This window comes from Coturnix japonica, chromosome 9 (genome assembly GCF_054131305.1).
Source record: "Coturnix japonica strain WE chromosome 9, WE-NBRP24, whole genome shotgun sequence".
Lineage (NCBI taxonomy): Eukaryota > Metazoa > Chordata > Aves > Galliformes > Phasianidae > Coturnix > Coturnix japonica.
In genome coordinates this window covers 9,051,658-9,070,997 of record NC_140671.1, presented here as the reverse complement: position 1 = coordinate 9,070,997, position 19,340 = coordinate 9,051,658, and the positions used below count along the sequence as shown (strand labels likewise).

Below are 19,340 nucleotides of genomic sequence, written 5' to 3'. Positions count from 1 at the left end.
AACCAGGGAGCCCCGAATTGGACCCGGTACTCCAGATGTAGTCCCCAAAGCGCAGAGCAGAGGTGAGACCCTCTCACCATCTTCTGGCCACACTCTTTGTAAGGCACCCCAGGGCACTGCTGGCTTTCCTGGCCACCGGGGCACGCTGCTGGCTCACGTTGGGCTGTCGGCCATCAGGACCTGCAGGTCCATCTCAGCGGGCTGACGAGATTGAGGGAACCTGACACGAACCTGGATTTGACAGCGGTGGGGTGGGGGCGAGAGGAGGCTCCCAGCTGGGAGGGGCCACGGGGGACGGTGGGCAGAGCGCGGGGCATCACCTCGAAGCGGCGGCCGTCCTGCTGGGTGAACGAAGAGCCCGCAGCGCTCAGACATAAATGGGCGGGACGAAGGAAGTGGATGCGGGGTTTTATCTGAGGGACATGGTGTGCTCACGGAAGTGATACGGGACGCTCACGGAGGTGAGGTGGGGCGTTCCCGGAAGATGACACAGCTCCAGTGCTGTGCTCACAACACAAACCCTCTTCACACCCGGTCTGCGGAGATGCGCGCCCATGGCGGCCCCACTGCCAGCCCTCTGTGTGCTGCCCACCAGCTCCACTGCCCTGCACGCCCCTCGGGCTCTGTGCAGCCTGACCCCTCAGCTTCAGCTGGAGGGTGGAAATTCAGCCCAGGACTATGGGGCAAACAGAAATAGTTCTACACAGGCAGCAGATGGTGAACCCCCCCACCTTGTTTTTTCTCACCTAATTACATCTGTGTTGGGTTACCACTGCCTTTCACACTCATCATACAACATTGATATTGTGTAGGATGTCAACTGCCATCTCATGCAGCTTTACTTACACGTGTCCCATAGTCCTGGGCTGAATTTCCACACACACCCCCAGCTGCAGGAGGGGAGGACCAGCTCCTGACTGGCTGCCAGGCATGGCACTCTCCTTCCTGCAGCTGAGCCCGTTTTGAAGGTGAGATGCTCTCTGCTCACAGACACACATGGCCTGCAGCAGGAGGGATCAAACGCTGTGGCCCTGCTGTGCCTGCAGACCCCAGCATGGGACATGGATGGATCAGGGCCAAGACGTGTGTCCCTGTGTTTCTCTGCCCAAGCGCACTGGGGCAAATTAGGACAGTATGGGGTATGGACCTGGGCTCTCCATGGTGACACACAGAAGGGCCTGAAGGAGTCCTAATGAAAGCCATGCCCTCCAGAAGAAGCGCTGCTTCCCTGCTTCACTGGCCCTCTGCATTCCCTGCCCCCCCCCATCTCCCTGCCCTGACGCACAGAGGCCAGAGGAGGGAGTGATGACGAGCACTGTTTCCCTGAAGTCTCTCCGTGCTTTCATTTTCTCGGGAAGTGACATATGCGGAAGAATTGTGGGCAGCCGCCTGTTCCTGGATGGCCGTCTGTGGCCGTGAGTATCTTATGCACCTTCATCCACAGACATACCTGTGTCTCAGGTGGCTGAAAGACCCAGAGCAGAGACAATGGAGACCACGAGCAACTCCACATTCCCCATCTCTGTGAAGTCTTTCTCAAGAAAAATGATTTCTGTGCCTGTATCTTTGGACGACACGGTGCTGGACCTGAAGGTGAAGCTATTTGCAATGGATAGCTATTTCTACCCTTCTCAGTCAAGACTGATTCACGGTGGCCAGGAGCTGATGAATGAACAAACTCTGAGACATTACAACATTACCTCCAACAGCAGCGTACACCATATTCTTAGGTGTAAGTACCAGCCCAGAGGAGGGGAGTGGCCATGGGAGCAGGCTGGCCTCTGGCTGCCAAGGGGAAGGGGCAAGAGGACCGTCAGCCAGGGAGCCCTGTGCCTTGGGAGGGAAGAACTGGGAGGGGAGGGCAGAAAGGGAAATGGATGTGGGGGAATGCTTCCCCTGATGGGACCAGGATCCTTACCTCTCCTCTACTTTGTGTTCCTGTTGCAGTGCGAGGTGGTGGTTCAGCTGCACTAGAGGGCAAGGAAGATGTTTCAGGTACGGTCACAGTCCTCAATGGCACTCTTGTGGAGGGAGGGAATCCGCATGGGTGCTGAGTGTGTGTCCGATTCATACATGGAAGCTGAGGTAAATCTGGGAGCATGCGGTGGTGCACCTGTGTGATATGAAGCTGGTGGGATGAGGAAGACTGGGTGAAGGTAGGATGGCTGCAATTTGCTTGGAAAAGTCCCATTTCATCAAGTCCAACCATCCACCTACACTACAAATCCACCTTTACACTTTGTCCTTCAGGGCAAAAGCCACACGTCCCTTAAATACCTGCAGGGACTGGGACTCCGCCACCTTCCTGGGCAGCCTGTCCCAATGCCTGGCCACCCCTTCTGGGAACAAATTCTTCCTGACATTCAGCCTGAACTTCCCCAGTGCCACCTCACTTCCTATCACTTGTCACCAAGGGAAGAGACCAACACCTTCTTTAGCAGCATTCTCCTTGCAGTGAGTTGTAGAGACAGTGACCATCTTCTTTTCCCAGCCACAGATAATCAAGATGCAGAGCTGGATTTCGGGTGTACTTTATCAGGAAATGCCTCAGAGATAGAAATGCAGGGCGCTTCAGCAGATGCCGCCGCAAATATAGATACGAAGAGGCAATTGGCAGACATCACCTCAACAAGTGTAGAGGTAAGGTCTGGTGGGGTGCAGTAGGCCTGGGACAGAAAGAGGAGTGCGACAGGTCTGGTCACTGGGTAAGGCTGGGCACCTTGATCCCGCAGCCATCTCCACAGGGTTGTGTCCTGCAGCTGGGTAGTCCTCTGCCACCTCCAGGAGGCCTCTTCTCATGCCCTCTTTGCCTCAGTCATTAATAGTAAGACTTGTTACTCCCTGGGCACACATCCTATTGCACTTGTAGATAGATGGGGAACAGAATAAGCCCTGCATAATCCACAACAAGGTGATTTTGGGCTTGCTTCAATAGCTGGATGCTTACAAGTCCACGTGGCCAGATGGACTGCACCCTGCAGTGCTGAGGGAGTTGGTGGTTGCCAAGCCACTCTCCATCATCCTTTGCTAGTCCTGGCTAACCAGAAATGTCCCAGGGACTGGCAAATGTGACGCCCGTCTTCAATAAACGCCTGAAAGATGATCCTGGCAGCTACAGACCTAACAGTCTTACCTTGGTGCCAGAGATGGCTATGGAAAGGATAATCTCAGGAGCCATCATGGACCAATGGTCAGGTCCTGTCTGCATGGGCTCATGAATGGTAGATCCTGTCTGACAAACCTGATTCCATTCTATGACAAGGTGACCTGCTTGGTGGATGAGGGTAAGGCTGTCAACATGGTCTACCTGGACTTCAGTAAAGCCTTTGACACTGTCCCCCACAACATTCTCGTGGAGAAGCTGGCTGCCCACAGTTTAGATCGGTGTACACTGCACTGGGTGAAACACTGGCTGGATGGCCGAGCCCAAAGAGTTGTGGTCAATGGAATTAGATCCAGTTGGCGGCTGGTTATAAGCGGTGTCCACAGGGCTCAGTGCTGGGGCTGCTTCTATTTAGCATCTTTATTAACAATATTGATGAGGGGATTGAGGTCACACTCAGGAAGTTTGCAGACAACACCAAGCTGAGAGGGAATGTTGATCTGCCTGAGGGGAGAAGGGCACTACAGAGAGACCTGGATAGACTGGATCGATGGGCCAAGGCAAACTGTATGAGTTTCTGTGGGGCCAAGGGTCGGGTCCTACATTTTGGTCACAACAACCCCAGACAACACTACAGGCTTGGGGAGGAATGGCTGAAAGCTGCCTGACAGAAAAGGACCTTGGTGTGTTGGTGGACTAGCTGAATATGAGGCAGCTGTGTGCCCAGGTGGCCAAGAAGGCCAATGGCATCCTGGTTTGTATAAGGAATGGTGTGGTGAGCAGAACTAAGTAAGTCCTGCCCCTCTGCTCGGCATTGGCGAGGTCTCACCTCGAGTGCTGTGTTCAGTTTTGGGCACCTCAGTACCAAACCAAAAGGACACGGAGGTGCTGGAGAACGTCCAGAGAAGGGCAGCAAGGCTGGGGAAGGGCTTGGAGAATATGGCCTATGAGGAGAGTCTGAATGAACTGGGGCTGTTCACAGACTGGGGAAGTGGAGGCTGAGAGGAGACTCTTCCAATATCTGAAAGGTGATTACAGCAACAGTGGGACTGGTCTTTTCTCACTGGTGACAGGTTACAGAACAGGGGGAAATGGCCTCAAGTTGCACCAGGGTAAGTTTAGGTTGGATATTAGCAAAAACCTCTTTACAGAAAAGGTCATTGAGCACTGGAATAGGCTCTCCAGGGAGGTGGTTGAGTCACCATCCCTGAATGAGTTTAATAACTATTTGGATTTGATGTTCAAGGACAGGATTTAGTGGAGGGCTGAAATGAGTTAGGGAAGTATGGTTCAATTGCAGTTGGACATGATGATCTTTAAGGTCTTTTCCAACCTCAGAAATTCCATGATTCTATGATTCTATGCCCCTGGCAAGCAAGCACATCAGAGTGCAGAAATATGGCTTGGGAGTGCTCTTCCTGTGTTCCCTCCTCCAGGAACTCCAGAAGAGGCCACAGTCAGATGTCCCAGCACAGGAGAGAAGCTGTCGCTGTGTGAGGCAGGTAAGGCTCCTTGCCTGCAGCTCTGCTCTGCACCAGCCTAGTGGCCTTCGCAGGGCATAGCAGGCATCCCTCAGCTCCCAAATTATCTTCAGGACCTGTTCTTCACAGCAATTCTTTGGACTCCAGAACAGTAAATTCTCCTTGCTGCACTAACAAAGCACGCACTGATCTGTTTTACATTAGTGGAAAGGCTCATTTCCACACACTTTCATGCCAAATTCCATCTAAACGTTTCCCTTTATACACATTTCATCTTTCTGTGTCCACTGTTTTCTCTCTCTTGAAGCAAGTCAGCCGTCAACAATTTCTCTCCCAGAAAACTGAAACTTCACTATCTAGAACTTCCATGTACAAAATACTTCCCCCAAATCAATGTGTGAAACTCGTAGTCTGGGCCTCCAGGTAATGCTCTGTGAATCTGACCGTTATCTTTCCTGTTGATGCATCAGGGACACATGCACTAAGTGTTGCCTTCTGTGTGCCAATGGGGATAACTGTTCAGCCCTCCTTCCTGTGACAGTGTGCAGGGTTTCTTCAGGGCACCATGATTAATGACAGCATTGAACAGCCACGATCAAGGGTTATGAGCATGCATGTCAGCACTGAGCCTGCCTGCCTGCCTCAGAGTAGTCCCATGCTGCCATGGATCCCAGGGTGGTTAGCAGTCATTTTCCTGGCCTCTTCTCATATGAGTGATGTTTCCTGGACACTACACTGCAGGGTCTGTAGTCCCCTTCTTCTGAAGAGGTAAAGGAAACACCGTATGCATGGTATACAACCACAGCAGCAAGTAAATGAAAGCACCAGGCAACTATCATAAGCAATCCTTTGCTGAACAGCTGCTTCCCACCATGTCAGGTGTCTGAGTAAGAGCAGAGGGTGTCTGGGGGCTGCTTGGTGCCAGGCAGCTGAAAGAAGGCACCATGCTGGGTCACCTTAAACCATGTGTCCGAGATTACACATAGAGAAATGTTTCTGCAACCAGGCCTCCAGGAACCTTGCTTGCACCAGAACCCTGCCGCTTTCAAAAACTGATTCTCCTTCCCACCCTTTATTCTTTGTGGATTTCTAATCTGAAAAGGGGGAAAAAGAAAGGAAAATACCATTGCTTGGGCAGAGCTGCTCATTACTCTGCTGCTGCTTGCGTGGTTTGCAGCCCATAGGCCAAACTGCACTGTGCTTCACAGTGTCTCTCTGCATGCCTCCTGCTAGTGGCATCCAGTGCACAACATCCCATTCAGCCCCAAACCACTCACACTTGTCTTGCAGGAATTTGAACGAGTGAACCCAGAGGTAGATGCACACATTTTGAAGGAACAAAACGTATACAAGTAAGAGCTCCTGGGAGAAGTGGGAATGCTTTCCAAGACTCCTCACTGCACCATATGTGAGCCTGCCCTCTCTCCGACTTGCAGAGCTTGTCTCCCTGGACCAGGCATCTTCCAGTGCTCTGAGACAGGCCTTGCCTTTGAGGTGGAATCAGCAGCCAGCATCGTGTACAGATACGCCGACTGGAGCACGTATCTGAAAGAGGCTGACCAGAACTTGTGGGAACCTGCTGGGCCTCTTTTCAACATCTGGGCGCTGCCCGGAACCGTGCGGGCTGTGTATCTCCCCCACTTCATCTGCGTGTCAGGTATGGCAGCTGTGGGACCTGCTCCATGGCACAGCCCACTGCCCCTCAGGCACCTGGGTTCTGCCAGACTGCTTTCCTTCAGCCTGCCCTTCCTTTCTCTCAGGGGCTTATCCAGGACCTGCTCACACAGGTGGACACAGAACAGTGACTTACGATGTCTTCTTGAGACGTGAGTCTAGAGTCCGCCAATATCTTCGTCACCTAAGTGGTAGCCTGTACTCCCTTGCATTCTTCTACCCTGCTTTGCCGTCTTCCAACCTTTCCTCATGTTTTATTAAGTCTTCACAGTGCTCCCTTCCCCACCTCCTGCTTTGCACTCACACCACTGCATTCTCCTCTTCCAGAGGCTTTGATGACCCACAACGTTCTCCCCCAGCTGTGCAGCAGTCCCATGCTGTTACCTCTAGTTTGCACTTTTCTGAGTCCAGAGGAAGACTAGCAAAGATCTGTAATACCCTGCTGGGCTCAGGAACGCTGTAAATTCTGTGTATACATCACCCCAAAAGCAGAGCATGTCATTTTCTGTTGGGGTATGTCTCCTTTCTTCTAATAACCCCTCAAAGAGAAGGAGGTACCTTGGTAGGGCACAGGGAATACAAAGAAGAACATTGTGGCCTTTGTGTCTCTTTTAGGTGCAAATATAAGTGGGTGCTCCATTGCCCATTTTGAATTTGAGAAGATGACCATACAGCAGCCAAAAAAAGTGATGGCTTTCACTGCTGTCCTGGAGAATCCCAGTTTCTCTCTTCTTGGGGTAGTTTGGAGAACATTATGTTCAGCCATTTCTCTCCCTGTGCACTCCTTAGTGCTGATCTTCCAGCAGCTCTCTGCCGCAAATACAACCCTGCATCTCTACCTGATCCCAGATGACATCTCTGTGAAGCAGGTAAGGTGGAGGGAGCTTGACCAGGTCGGAGGGAGGCATCTGGGGAGGCTGCAGTTGCAGGGAACTGATTTGATAAGCAAAGAGCCCTCTCAGTTTTGCTCTGGTGTTTCCTGCCTCCAGGAATCTCTTTGTGTTTTTGGATGGGACAGCATATCCCAGCATGAGCAAAGGATGCTCTGCAACATGGAACAAAGCACATGTCAGACATGCTGGCTGCTGCCACGCACAGTAATAGATGACTGCATAGCAGATTCTCTCCTGTTGCTTGCAGCCCTTCCCCTCTGACAGCACTGCCTGTAATGCACATTCAGGGCTCTGTCCTGATCAGGTTGTTCTCTTCTTGACTTTCCAAGGGCATTGAATGCTACCTCCAGCTCCAGCTCTTTTCAACTCTCAAAAGCGATCCTTGATGTTTACAGGCCATTGAAAGACAAGAGATGAGTTGGAACTCAAGGCTTATTCCCAAGCCTCCTCCATTCACACGTCTGTTCTTTGGATACAGATATAAGGTCTCCAGCAAACCTAAAGTAAAGATTAAACCTGAAGTAAGTGGGATTGTTCCCTTTTTATTTATGCATGAGTGAGTGTGTGAGTGGAAGAGAAAATACCAGAGCTTCTCTGGGTCACCAGTTCAGCATTGGGATTGTTTCCCTATAACCTAATCAGAATTTCCCTTGTCTCAGCCCCTGCACATTGCCTCATCTCATCACTGTACACTTCCAAGAGGCTCTGTCTTTTTTTAACCCCACTTTACATTGTTAAAAGCAGTGAATAGTTCTTTCCTTTGCCTTTTCTTCTCCAGGATAAACAAACCTCATTCCTCTGCCTCTGCTTCCACATCATATTCTCCAAATTGCAGTGGTGGAGAAAAAGCCTTAGTGAGGCTTAGCCCATCTAGAGATGACAACACACTCCCTCTTTCTGAAGGAGGACAGACGAGACACTCCAGAGTTCCATTCCTCTGCCACTTTCTTCTTTTTTTCTGCATGACCAGGACACATGGGATGATGTGTGTCAATTCACAGCTCCACAGGATAAGACTCATCTTCCTTCTTATCTCTACAGCCACACCTGCCATTTTCCTACAAGAGTCCTGAGGAACAACAGCTCTACGTTGAGATCTACATCAAGAAGATGGCAGAGGAAATTGAATTATTTATTAGAGATGGACAGAATGACACTGTGGTCTGGGAGGCATCATTGAGATCAGGTAGGATCAGATCCATCTGTAAGGAGAACTGAGATGATAGGACAGTAAGCTGCACTGCTCAGAACAGTGAGAAGAGATGCTCAGATACTCTGAGCACAGAATATGGAATTGTGCCTTGAGATCCCTTCTCTCTTAGGCTAATCATGCACCCCTAAACCAACACCTACAAATGAACAAAGCCCAGGGCGCACTTAGCTGAGTTCTCAACAGATCGGCAAGAAATACTGTAAGCAGGAAATAATGGCTAATGGTTGCTTGGAAGATCAGACATCTCAAAAGGACTTTTAGAAAGGGTCTCCACTTTAGTAATGGTATATTTCATCATCTCCCTCCTTTCTCTTTCAGGTGATTTCAGTCTTTCTAGAAATGTCTCCAATATTCCTTCAGGTCAGTACAGGCTTTCAGAGCTGCCATTTGTTGTGTCTGAATATTTATTTGGGCTTTTAAATCTTGTGGCTTACAGCACATAACCAATAGTTTTTTATAACTCTTATGACTCTTTCTGGAGAAAAAATAAACTTTAAAGCTTTTATTATCTCACTGCTGGCTGCTTGCTCTGTGAACTGGCACAGTGTTGGGGGCCCTCAAACTGTTTTGCCTTCTTTGAGATCAGACATAATCTATTTGTAGAGAATGAGCTACAGCTAAAACAGTTCACAGCCCAGAAATATTTCACTGGACTTCCAATAACTGATAGAGTCGGAGCATCTCATAGCTTATCACAAAGCCACTGCTTCCCACTTGCTTCAAATAATGCAGGAGTACTGGAAGGAACAGTCCCTGGGATGTCACCAACCTGACCTCCATCAGCTCTGGCCTTCTACTTACCTTGGCTCCAATGCTCCCAATGCTTCCACAGCTGATGAGGTTGCTTTCTTCTGGTGACTCAGCCTACAGGCCAGCAAGCAGCACTGCTGGGGCACTAGAGGGAATGGGAGCACGTGGCTGTGGGACAGAGTGAATAGCCCTTGGATGCATTGACTAGGATGCAGAGTACCAGGGGATGTAACAGCCTGCCTTGCCAAGTGCAGCACTGTAACACAGGCTTTGGTATCTGCTAGGTGCAGCCTTCCTGAAGAAGCACAAGACAGAGCTTTGTTCCAGGATGGGGCAGATCTCCTCCATTTTACTAAATTTAAGGGTTGAAGATGTAATCAACAGTGACGAAGAAGAGGAAGTACAAGCTGAAAATACAAAACAAAAGAAGAATCAATTTCTGCTGGACCTAGTTGAGAAAAAAGGGCACAGGGCCCAAGAGAAGCTCTATCAGATCCTCCAGAAAAAAGACCCATTTCTTGTTGAAGACCTGGATAGTAGCTAAAACTGGGAAAGCAGACAGCTATTGTTCCCATTCCCAGATTTTGAGAGTGACAGGAGAGTCAGGCAAAAGGACGGATTTGTCAATGCCTGAATCGTGAACTTTCCATGCAAAATCCATGACACACTGCAATGCCAAAGCCTGAGCCACCAACTGCCAGGCCTCCTTCCGTTACCTGACATGCTCACTAGCAGTGGACAGTCAGTCACCATTGAGAAGCTGCTGCAACAACAAACCTTTGTCCCTAATCGAGCGCCCACGTTGTGAAGCCATCTGCCTTCTGAGATCACAGGGCCTCTGCATCTCCAGATGCTCCAGGCAGCTGCTGGTCAAGGAGCTCTCATCACAACAGGTACCTCAACACCACAACAGGTGGGGGTTGGAGGGGACCTCTGGAAATCACACAGTCCAACCCTTCTTAAAGCAGTTCCCTACAGTATGTTACCCAGGAAAGTGTCCAGGCAGGGTCTGAGTATCTCCAGAGATTTTACAGTCTGTCTGGGCAGCCTGTTCCAATGCTCTGTTACCCTCACAGTTAATTTTTTCCTCATCAGGTGAGATCATCACACCAACCACCAACCTGACCATTGTTTTCAACTATTTTTTGTAATTACATTATATTCTATTTACTATGAGTATGTCTTTTTCTTCCACACGTCTCAGTGTACACTCTCAGAAGAATCCTGCGCTCATAGAGGGCCACCTTCAGTACCTCGGTGAGATTCAATTTATGGAACTTCCTGAGTTCCAATTTGTGCCCATTGGCCCTTGTTGTCAGCAGGCAACTGCAAAAATAGCCTGGCCCCATCCACTTTATCCTCACCCTTTAGATACGATAAGCATTGCTCAGATTCCCCCACAGCCTACTCTTCTGCAGACTGAACAGCCATAGGATTCCCACATTTGCATCGCCATTGATATGGCCTTGCAAGAACAGCAGTGGAGCAGCTGCTGGGCCTGGCAGGGCAGGGGCATGGAGCAGCTGTGCTCTCAACACTGCTACATATGGACACTGTGCTGCCAGGGCACTCCACTACACATCAGAATCCATAAAAAGAAATCTTAAGCCACACACACAGCCCGGGAGGCACGGCATTCCAAAACCAAGACGTCAGTGCCACCGTGCCTGATCACGGACAGAAGTGCTGGATGAGAGCTGGTGGTTTGGACCAGGCTTCAGTGGTTCCATGCTTCCGTGTTTCCACGGTTCCACAATCAGGAGGCCACTGTCACCAACAAGACCTCTGCTTTTCCACCCAGCTCTTAGGAGCTCCTCTGACTCAGCAGCCTGAGGCTGCAGTGCAGGCACCCCAGCCTCACACTGTGATTTTTGTGATCACCTTGTGTGCAGAGAAAAGATTTTTCTCCCCTAAATGCAGACTGTGTTGGGGAACCACTGCCTTCACACTCAACATACAACACTGACAATATGCTGGATGCTGACTGTCCTCTCATGCAGCTTTACTTACACGTATCTTATAGTCCTGGGCTGAATTTCCACACACCCCCCAGCTGCAGGAGGGGAGGACCAGCTCCTGCCTAGCTGACAGGCATGGCACTCTCCTTCCTGCAGCTGAGCCCGTTTTGAAGGTGAGATGCTCACTGCTCACAGACCCACATGGCCAGCAGCAGGAGGGGACAAACCCCGTGGGCCTGCTGTGCCTGCAGCCCCCAGCATGGGACATGGATGGAATGGGCAAAGACACGTGTCCCCAGCAAATCAGGACAGCATAGGGTATGGTCCTGGGCTCTCTGTGGACGCACACAGAAGAGCCTGAAAGAGTCCTAATGCAAGCTATGCCCTCCGATGAAGCACTGCCCCTCCCTCCCTATCTCCATACCCTGATGCCAGAGGAGGAAGTGATGACACATCCTGATTCCCAGAATGCTCTCCGTGCTTTCACTTTAACAGTGATGCAGGCAGAAGAATTATGGGCAACTACCTGTTCTCTGCTGGACGGCGGCAGCCCCGAGAGTCTGATGACCCCTCTCCCAGGGACCTTGCCATGCTTCAAGGGGCTAGAAGCAGAGAAGAATTTCTGAGTGAGACCACACCCAGCTCCACATTCTCCATCTCTGTGAAGTCTCAGCTGGAAAAAACTATTTCTGTGCCTGTATCTGTGAACGACACGGTGCTGGACCTGAAGGTGAAGCTATTTGCAATGGATAGCTATTTCTACCCTTCTCGGTCAACAATGATTCATGATGGACAGGAGCTGATGAATGAACAAACTCTGAGACATTACAACATTACCTCCAACAGCAGCGTACACCACATTCTTAGGTGTAAGTACCAGCCCAGAGGAGGGGAGTGGCCATGGGAGCAGGCTGGCCTCTGGCTGCCAAGGGGAAGGGGCAAGAGGACCGTCAGCCAGGGAGCCCTGTGCCTTGGGAGGGAAGAACTGGGAGGGGAGGGCAGAAAGGGAAATGGACGTGGGGGAATGCTTCCCCTGATGGGATCAGGATCCTTACCTCTCCTCTACTCTGTTCTGCTGTTGCAATGTGAGGTGGTGGTTCAGCTGAATTAGAGGGCAAGGAAGATGTCTCAGGTACGATCACAGTCCTCAGTGACACTCTTGTGGAGGGAGGGAATCCACATGGGTGCTGAGTGTGTGTCCAATTCATACATGGAAGTTGAGGTAAATCTGGGAGCATGCGGTGGTGCACCTGTGGACTGTGCAGCTGATGGTATGGGGAAGACTGGGTGAAGGTAGGATGGCTGCAATTTGCTTGGAAAAGTCCCATTCGATCAAGTCCAACCATCCAACCATAACACTACAAATCCACCTTTACACTTTGTCCTTCAGGGCCACAGCCACACGTCTCTTAAATACCTGCAGGGACTGGGACTCCACCACCTACTTGGGCAGCTAGTCCCAGTGCCTGGCCACCCCTTCTGGGAACAAATTCTTCCTGACATTCAGCCTGAACTTCCCCAGTGCCACCTCACTTCCTATCACTTGTCACCAGGGGAAGAGACCAACACCTTCTTTAGCATCCTCCTCCTTTTAGGTTATTGCAGTGAGTTGTAGAGACAATGACCATCTTCTTTTTCCATCCACAGATGATCTAGAAGAATCACAGGCAGTAATACAGGGAGGACTGTCTCGCATCACCTCCACGAGTGCAGAGGTAAGGTCTGCTGGGATACCCAAGCTCTGAGACAGAGGGAGGAGTGTGACAGGGCTGGGCAGCATGCAGGGCTGGGCACCTTGAGCCCACAGCCATCCCCACAGGGATCTGTGGCACTCAGTGTCCTGCAGCAGGGCTGGCCTGTGCTTTATCCAGGAGGCCTCTCCTTGTCCCCTTGGCAAACAAGCATGGCAGAGGGGAGGAATATGGCTTAGAAGTGCTCTTACTGTGTTCCCCTCTCCAGGAATTCCGGAGACTGATGCAGTTCCTTTTTCTAGAAAAGGAGAGATTCTGTTTCTGTTCCAGGCAGGTAAGGCTCCTTGCCTGCAGCTCTGCTCTGCTCCGGCCTTACTCACATGGCACAGCAAGCAAACCTCAGTTCCAACCTGTACCTCCAGGATTTGTTGTTCACAGCAATTATTTCGACTCTATAACAGTCCACTCTCCTTGCTGCACTAAGACAGCATGCACTGATCTGTTTTACATTAGTGGAAGGGGTCATATCCACTCACTCGCATCCCAAATTTCTTCACTCTGCTAACAATTCCATCTGTCTGTACCCCCTGCATTCTCTCTCTTGAAGCAAGTCAGCTGCCAACAATTTATCTCCCGGGAAACAGAAATTTCACTGTCTAGAATTTCCATGTTCAAAATACATCCCTAAGACCAGGGTGTAAAACTCGTAGTCTGGGGCTCCAGGCATTACTCTGCACATCTAATTGTTATGTTACCTGTTGATGCATCAGGGACACATGCACTAAGTGGTGCCTTCCCCATGCCTCTGGGAATAACTGTTCAGCCCTCCTTCCTGTGACAGTGCTCAGGATTCTTCAAGGGCACCATGATAAATGACAGCACTGAGCAGCCATGATCAAGGGTCATGAGCATGCATGTCAGCACTGAGCCTGCCTGCCTGCCTCAGAAATGTCCCATGCTGCCATGGATCCCAGGGTGGTTAGCAGTATTGATTTTCCTGGCCTCTTTCACTGATGAGTGATGTTTCCCGGACACCACACAGCAGGGTCTGTAGTCCCCTTCTTCTGAAGAGGTAAAAGAAACACCGTATTCTTGGTATACAACCACAGCAGCAGGTAAATGAAAGCACCAGGCAACGTTCATGTGCGCTCCTTTGCTGAACAGCTGCTTCCCATGTCAGGCGTCTGAGTAAGAGTAAGGGTGTCTGGGGGCGTCTTGGTGCCAGGCAGCTGTAAGAAGGCAGCATGCTGGGTCACCTTACACTATGTGTCCCAGCCTACACATAGAGAAATGTTTCTGCAACCAGGACACCAGGAACCTTGCTTGCACCAGAACCCTGCTGCTTTCAAACTGATTGTCCTTCACCACCCTTTCTTCTTTGTGGATTTCTAATCTGAAAAGGGGGAAAAAGAAAGCAAAATACCATTGCTTGGGCAGAGCTGCTCATTACCCTGCTGCTGCTTGCATGGTTTGCAGCCCAAAAGCCAACCTGCACTGTGCTTCACTGTGTCTCTCAGCATGCCTCCTGCTAGTGGCAACCAGAGCACAACATCTCATTCAGTCCAAACCACCCACACTTGTCTTGCAGGAACTTCAACAAGTGAAGCCAGAGATAGATCCACACATTTTGAAGGAACAAATCATATACAAGTAAGAGCTCCTGGGAGAAGTGAGAACGCTTTCCAAAAGCCCTCACTGCACCATATGTGAACCTGCCCTCTCTCCGACTTGCAGAGCTTGTCTCCCTGGACCAGGCATCTTCCAGTGCTCTGAGACGGGTCTTGCGTTCGAGGTGGAATCAGCAGCCAGCATCGTGTACAGATATGCCAACTGGAGCATGCATCTGAAAGAGGCTGACCAGAACATGTGGGAACCTGCTGGGCCTCTTTTCAACATCTGGGCGCTGCCTGGAACCGTGCGGGCTGTGTATCTCCCCCACTTCATCTGCGTGTCAGGTATGGCAGCTGTGGGACCTGCTCCATGGCACAGCCCACTGCCCCTCAGGCACCTGGGTTCTGCCAGACTGCTTTCCTTCAGCCTGCCCTTCCTTTCTCTCAGGGGCATATCCAGGACCTGCTCACACAGGTGGACACAGAACAGTGACTTACGATGTCTTCTTGAGACGTGAGTCTAGAGTCCGCCAATATCTTCGTCACCTAAGTGGTAGCCTGTACTCCCTTGCATTCTTCTACCCTGCTTTGCCATCCTCCATCCTTTTCTCATGTTTTATTAAACCTTCACAGTGTTCCCTTCCCCACCACCTGCTTTGCACTCACACCACTGCATTCTCCTCTCCCAGTGGCTTTGATGACCCACAACGTTCTCCCCCAGCTGTGCAGCAGTCCCATGCTGCTACCTCTAGTCTGCAGTTTTCTGAGTCCAGAGGAAGACTAGCAAAGATCTGTAATACCCTGCTGGGCTCAGGAACCCTGTAAATCCAGGGTATACATCAACCCTAAAGCAGAGCATGTCATTTTCTCTTGGGGTGTGTCTCCCTTCTTCTAATAACCCCTCAAAGAGAAGGAGGTACCCTGGTAGGATGCAAGGAAGACAAAGAAGAACATTGTGGCCTTTGTGTCTCTCTTAGGAGCAAATATCAGTGGATGCTCCATTGCCCATTTTGAATTTGAGAAGATGACCATACAGCAGCCAAAAAAAGTGATGGCTTTCACTGCTGTCCTGGAGAATCCCAGTTTCTCTCTTCTTGGGGTGGTTTGGAGAAAGTTACATTCAGCCTTTTCTATTCCTGTGCACTCCTTAGTGCTGATCTTCCAGCAGCTCTCTGCCGCAAATACAACCCTGCATCTCTACCTGATCCCAGATGACATCTCTGTGAAGCAGGTAAGGTGGAGGGAGCTTGACCAGGTCGGAGGGAGGCATCTGGGGAGGCTGCAGTTGCAGGGAACTGATTTGATAAGCAAAGAGCCCTCTCAGTTTTGCTCTGGTGTTTCCTGCCTCCAGGAATCTCTTTGTGTTTTTGGATGGGACAGCATATCCCAGCATGAGCAAAGGATGCTCTGCAACATGGAACAGAGCACATGTGAGACATGCTGGCTGCTGCCACGCACAGTAATAGATGACTGCATAGCAGATTCTCTCCTGTTGCTTGCAGCCCTTCCCCTCTGACAGCACTGCCTGTAATGCACATTCAGGGCTCTGTCCTGATCAGGTTGTTCTCTTCTCTTCTTGACTTTCCAAGGGCATTGAATGCTACCTCCAGCTCCAGCTCTCTTTTCAACTCTCAAAAGCGATCCTTGATGTTTACAGGCCATTGAAAGACAAGAGATGAGTTGGAACTCAAGGCTTATTCCCAAGCCTCCTCCATTCACACGTCTGTTCTTTGGATACAGATATAAGGTCTCCAGCAAACCTAAAGTAAAGATTAAACCTGAAGTAAGTGGGATTGTTCCCTTTTTATTTATGCATGAGTGAGTGTGTGAGTGAAAGAGAAAATACCAGAGCTTCTCTGGGTCTCCAGTTCAGCATTGGGATCATTTCCCTATAACCTAATCAGAATTTCCCTTGTCTCAGCCCCTGCACATTGCCTCATCTCATCACTGTACACTTCCAAGAGGCTCTGTCTTTTCTTTAACCCCACTTTACATTGTTAAAAGCAGTGAATAGTTCTTTCCTTTGCCTTTTCTTCTCCAGGATAAACAAACCCCGTTCCTCTGCCTCTGCTTCCACATCATATTCTCCAAATTGCAGTGGTGGAGAAAAAGCCCAGGCTGAGCCCATCTAGAAATGACAACACACTCCCTCTTTGTGAAGGAGGGCAGACAAGACACTCCAGAGTTCCATTCCTTGCCACTTTCTTCTTTTTTTTCTGCATGGACAGGACACATGGGATGATGTGTGTCAATTCACAGCTCCACAGGATAAGATTCAACTTCCTTCTTATCTCTACAGACAACACTGCCATTTTGCTACAAGAGTCCCGAGGAACAACAGCTCTACATTGAGATCTACATCAAGAAGATGGCAGAGGAAATTGAATTATTTATTAGAGATGGACAGAATGACACTGTGGTCTGGGAGGCATCATTGAGATCAGGTAGGATCAGATCCATCTGTAAGGAGAACTGAGATGATAGGACAGTAAGCTGCACTGCTCAGAACAGTGAGAAGAGATGCTCAGATACTCTGAGCACAGAATATGGAATTGTGCCTTGAGATCCCTACTCTCTTAGGCTAATTCTGCACCCTACAATAACACCTACAGATGAACACAGCCCAGGGCGCACTTAGCTGAGTTCACAGCAGAGGGGCAAGAAATACTGTAAGCAGGAAATAATGGCTAATGGTTGATTGGAAGATCAGACATCTCAAAAGGACTTTTAGAAAGGGTCTCCACTTTAGTAATGGTATATTTCATCATCTCCCTCCTTTCTCTTTCAGGTGATTTCAGTCTTTCTAGAAATGTCTCCAATATTCCTTCAGGTCAGTACAGGCTTTCAGAGCTGCCATTTGTTGTGTCTGAATATTTATTTGGGCTTTTAAATCTTGTGGCTTACAGCACATAACCAAGAGTTTTTTATAACTCTTATGACTCTTTCTGGAGAAAAAATAAACTTTAAAGCTTTTATTCCCTCACTGCTGGCTGCTTGCTCTGTGAACTGGCACAGTGTTGGGGGCCCTCCAAACTGTTTTGCCTTCTTTGTGATCAGACATAAACTATTTGTAGAGAATGAGCTACAGCTAAAACAGTTCACAGCCCAGAAATATTTCACTGGATTTCCAATAACTGGTAGAGTCAGAGCATCTCATAGCTTATCACAAAGCCACTGCTTCCCACTTGCTTCAAACAATGCAGGAGTACTGGAAGGAACAGTCCCTGGGATGTCACCAACCTGACCTCCATCAGCTCTGGCCTTGTCCTTACCTTGGCTCCAATGCTCCCAATGCTTCCACAGCTGATGAGGTTGCTTTCTTCTGGTGACTCAGCCTACAGGCCAGCAAGCAGCACTGCTGGGGCACTAGAGGGAATGGGAGCACGTGGCTGTGGGACAGAGTGAAGAGCCCTTGGGTGTGTTGGCTAGGGTGCAGAGAACCACAGCAGGAAACAGCCTGCCTTGCCAAGTGCAGCACTGTAACACAGGCTTTGGTATCTGCTAGGTGCAGCCTTCCTGAAGAAGCACAAGACAGAGCTTTGTTCCAGGATGGGGCAGATCTCCTCCATTCTACTACTCTTAAGGGATGAAGGTGTAATCAACAGTGAAGAAGAACAGGAGGTGCGAGCTCAAAATACAAAACAAGAGAAGAATCGATTTCTGCTGGACCTAGTTGAGAAAAAAGGGTCCAGTGCCCAAGAGAAGCTCTTTCAGGTCCTCAAGATAAAAGACCCATTCCTTGTTGATGACCTGGAGGACTTCCGTCTGGGAATTTTCAGAATTTTTGATCCCATTTCCTGAACCCAAATCTTTCCATGCAAAATCCATGAGACATTGCAATGCCAAAATGTTCTGAGCCACCAACTGCCAGGCCTCCTTCCGTTACCTGACATGCTCACTAGCAGTGGACAGTCAGTCACCATTGAGAAGCTGCTGCAACAACAAACCTTTGTCCCTAATCGAGCGCCCACGTTGTGAAGCCATCTGCCTTCTGAGATCACAGGGCCTCTGCATCTCCAGATGCTCCAGGCAGCTGCTGGTCGAGGAGCTCTCATCACAACAGGTACCTCAACACCACAACAGGTGGGGGTTGCAGGGGACCTCTGGAAATCACACAGTCCAACCCTTCTTAAAGCAGTTCCCTACAGTATGTTACCCAGGAAAGTGTCCAGGCAGGGTCTGAGTATCTCCAGAGATTTTACAGTCTGTCTGGGCAGCCTGTTCCAATGCTCTGTTACCCTCACAGTTAATTTTTTCCTCATCAGATGAGATCATCACACCAACCACCAACCTGACCATTGTTTTCAGCTATTTTTATAATTACATTATATTTAATTTACTACGAGTTTGTCTTTTTCTTCACGCATCTCAGTGTACACTCTCAGAAGAATCCTGCACTCATAGAGGGCCACCTTCAGTACCTCGGTGAGATTCAATTTATGGAACTTCCTGAGTTCCAATTTGTGCCCATTGGCCCTTGTCCTGTCAGCAGGCAACTGCATAAATAGCCTGGCCTCATCCACTTTATCCTCACCCTTTAGATACGATAAGCATTGCTCAGATTCCCCCACAGCCTACTCTTCTGCAGACTGAACAGCCATGGGATTCCCACATTTGCATCACCATTGATATGGCCTTGCGAGAACAGCAGTGGAGCTGTTCCTGCTGGGCCTGGCAGGGCAGGGGCATGGAGCAGCTGTGCTCTCAACACTGCTACATATGGACACTGTGCTGCCAGGGCACTCCACTACACATCAGAATCCATAAAGAGAAATCTTAAGCCACACACACAGCCCGGGAGGCACGGCATTCCAAAACCAAGACGTCAGTGCCACCGTGCCTGATCACGGACAGAAGTGCTGGATGAGAGCTGGCGGTTTGGACCAGGCTTCAGTGGTTCCATGCTTCCGTGTTTCCATGGTTCCACAATCAGGAGGCCACTGTCACCAACAAGACCTCTGCTTTTC

General features: G+C 49.8%; 2 protein-coding genes and 2 long non-coding RNA genes across 15 annotated transcripts; 2 read left to right on the top strand and 2 right to left on the bottom strand.

Moving 5' to 3' along the window:
- Positions 1 to 1,362: 1,362 nt before the first annotated feature.
- Positions 1,363 to 10,290, top strand: LOC107306909 (caspase recruitment domain-containing protein 8-like). 12 transcript variants are annotated; one of them, XR_014949216.1, is made up of 13 exons: positions 1,363 to 1,732; positions 1,948 to 1,995; positions 2,492 to 2,640; positions 4,540 to 4,605; positions 5,875 to 5,936; positions 6,021 to 6,241; positions 6,345 to 6,410; positions 6,874 to 7,127; positions 7,248 to 7,672; positions 8,193 to 8,337; positions 8,474 to 8,563; positions 8,683 to 8,724; positions 9,399 to 9,522. XR_014949216.1 is itself a non-coding variant. In XM_085556232.1 (12 exons), the coding sequence occupies exons 1-12, from the start codon at positions 1,489 to 1,491 to the stop codon at positions 9,656 to 9,658; spliced, it is 1,683 nt and encodes a 560-aa protein (XP_085412358.1). In that variant the 5' UTR covers positions 1,363 to 1,488; the 3' UTR covers positions 9,659 to 10,290. The 12 variants fall into 12 exon arrangements, 7 of the variants coding, with proteins under 7 accessions (XP_085412358.1, XP_085412357.1, XP_085412359.1 ...); XR_014949217.1 differs by lacking the exon at positions 8,474 to 8,563 and having other exon boundaries at positions 7,481 to 7,672; positions 9,399 to 10,290; XR_014949215.1 differs by lacking the exon at positions 9,399 to 9,522 and having other exon boundaries at positions 7,547 to 7,672; positions 8,683 to 8,877.
- Positions 8,266 to 9,401, bottom strand: LOC146759678 (uncharacterized). The gene is made up of 2 exons (XR_014931759.1): positions 9,166 to 9,401; positions 8,266 to 8,365 (listed from the first exon to the last, which is right to left on the bottom strand). It is a non-coding gene; the product is annotated as an uncharacterized LOC146759678 (long non-coding RNA).
- Positions 10,291 to 11,542: 1,252 nt separating the features above from the next.
- Positions 11,543 to 18,712, top strand: LOC107321358 (caspase recruitment domain-containing protein 8-like). The gene is made up of 11 exons (XM_085556239.1): positions 11,543 to 11,941; positions 12,720 to 12,787; positions 13,032 to 13,097; positions 14,352 to 14,413; positions 14,498 to 14,718; positions 14,822 to 14,887; positions 15,351 to 15,604; positions 16,031 to 16,156; positions 16,673 to 16,817; positions 17,162 to 17,203; positions 17,879 to 18,712. Exons 1-11 carry the CDS (start codon positions 11,587 to 11,589, stop codon positions 18,172 to 18,174), a joined length of 1,701 nt encoding a protein of 566 aa, XP_085412365.1. The 5' UTR covers positions 11,543 to 11,586; the 3' UTR covers positions 18,175 to 18,712.
- Positions 16,743 to 17,779, bottom strand: LOC146759677 (uncharacterized). The gene is made up of 2 exons (XR_014931760.1): positions 17,646 to 17,779; positions 16,743 to 16,845 (listed from the first exon to the last, which is right to left on the bottom strand). It is a non-coding gene; the product is annotated as an uncharacterized LOC146759677 (long non-coding RNA).
- Positions 18,713 to 19,340: the final 628 nt, after the last annotated feature.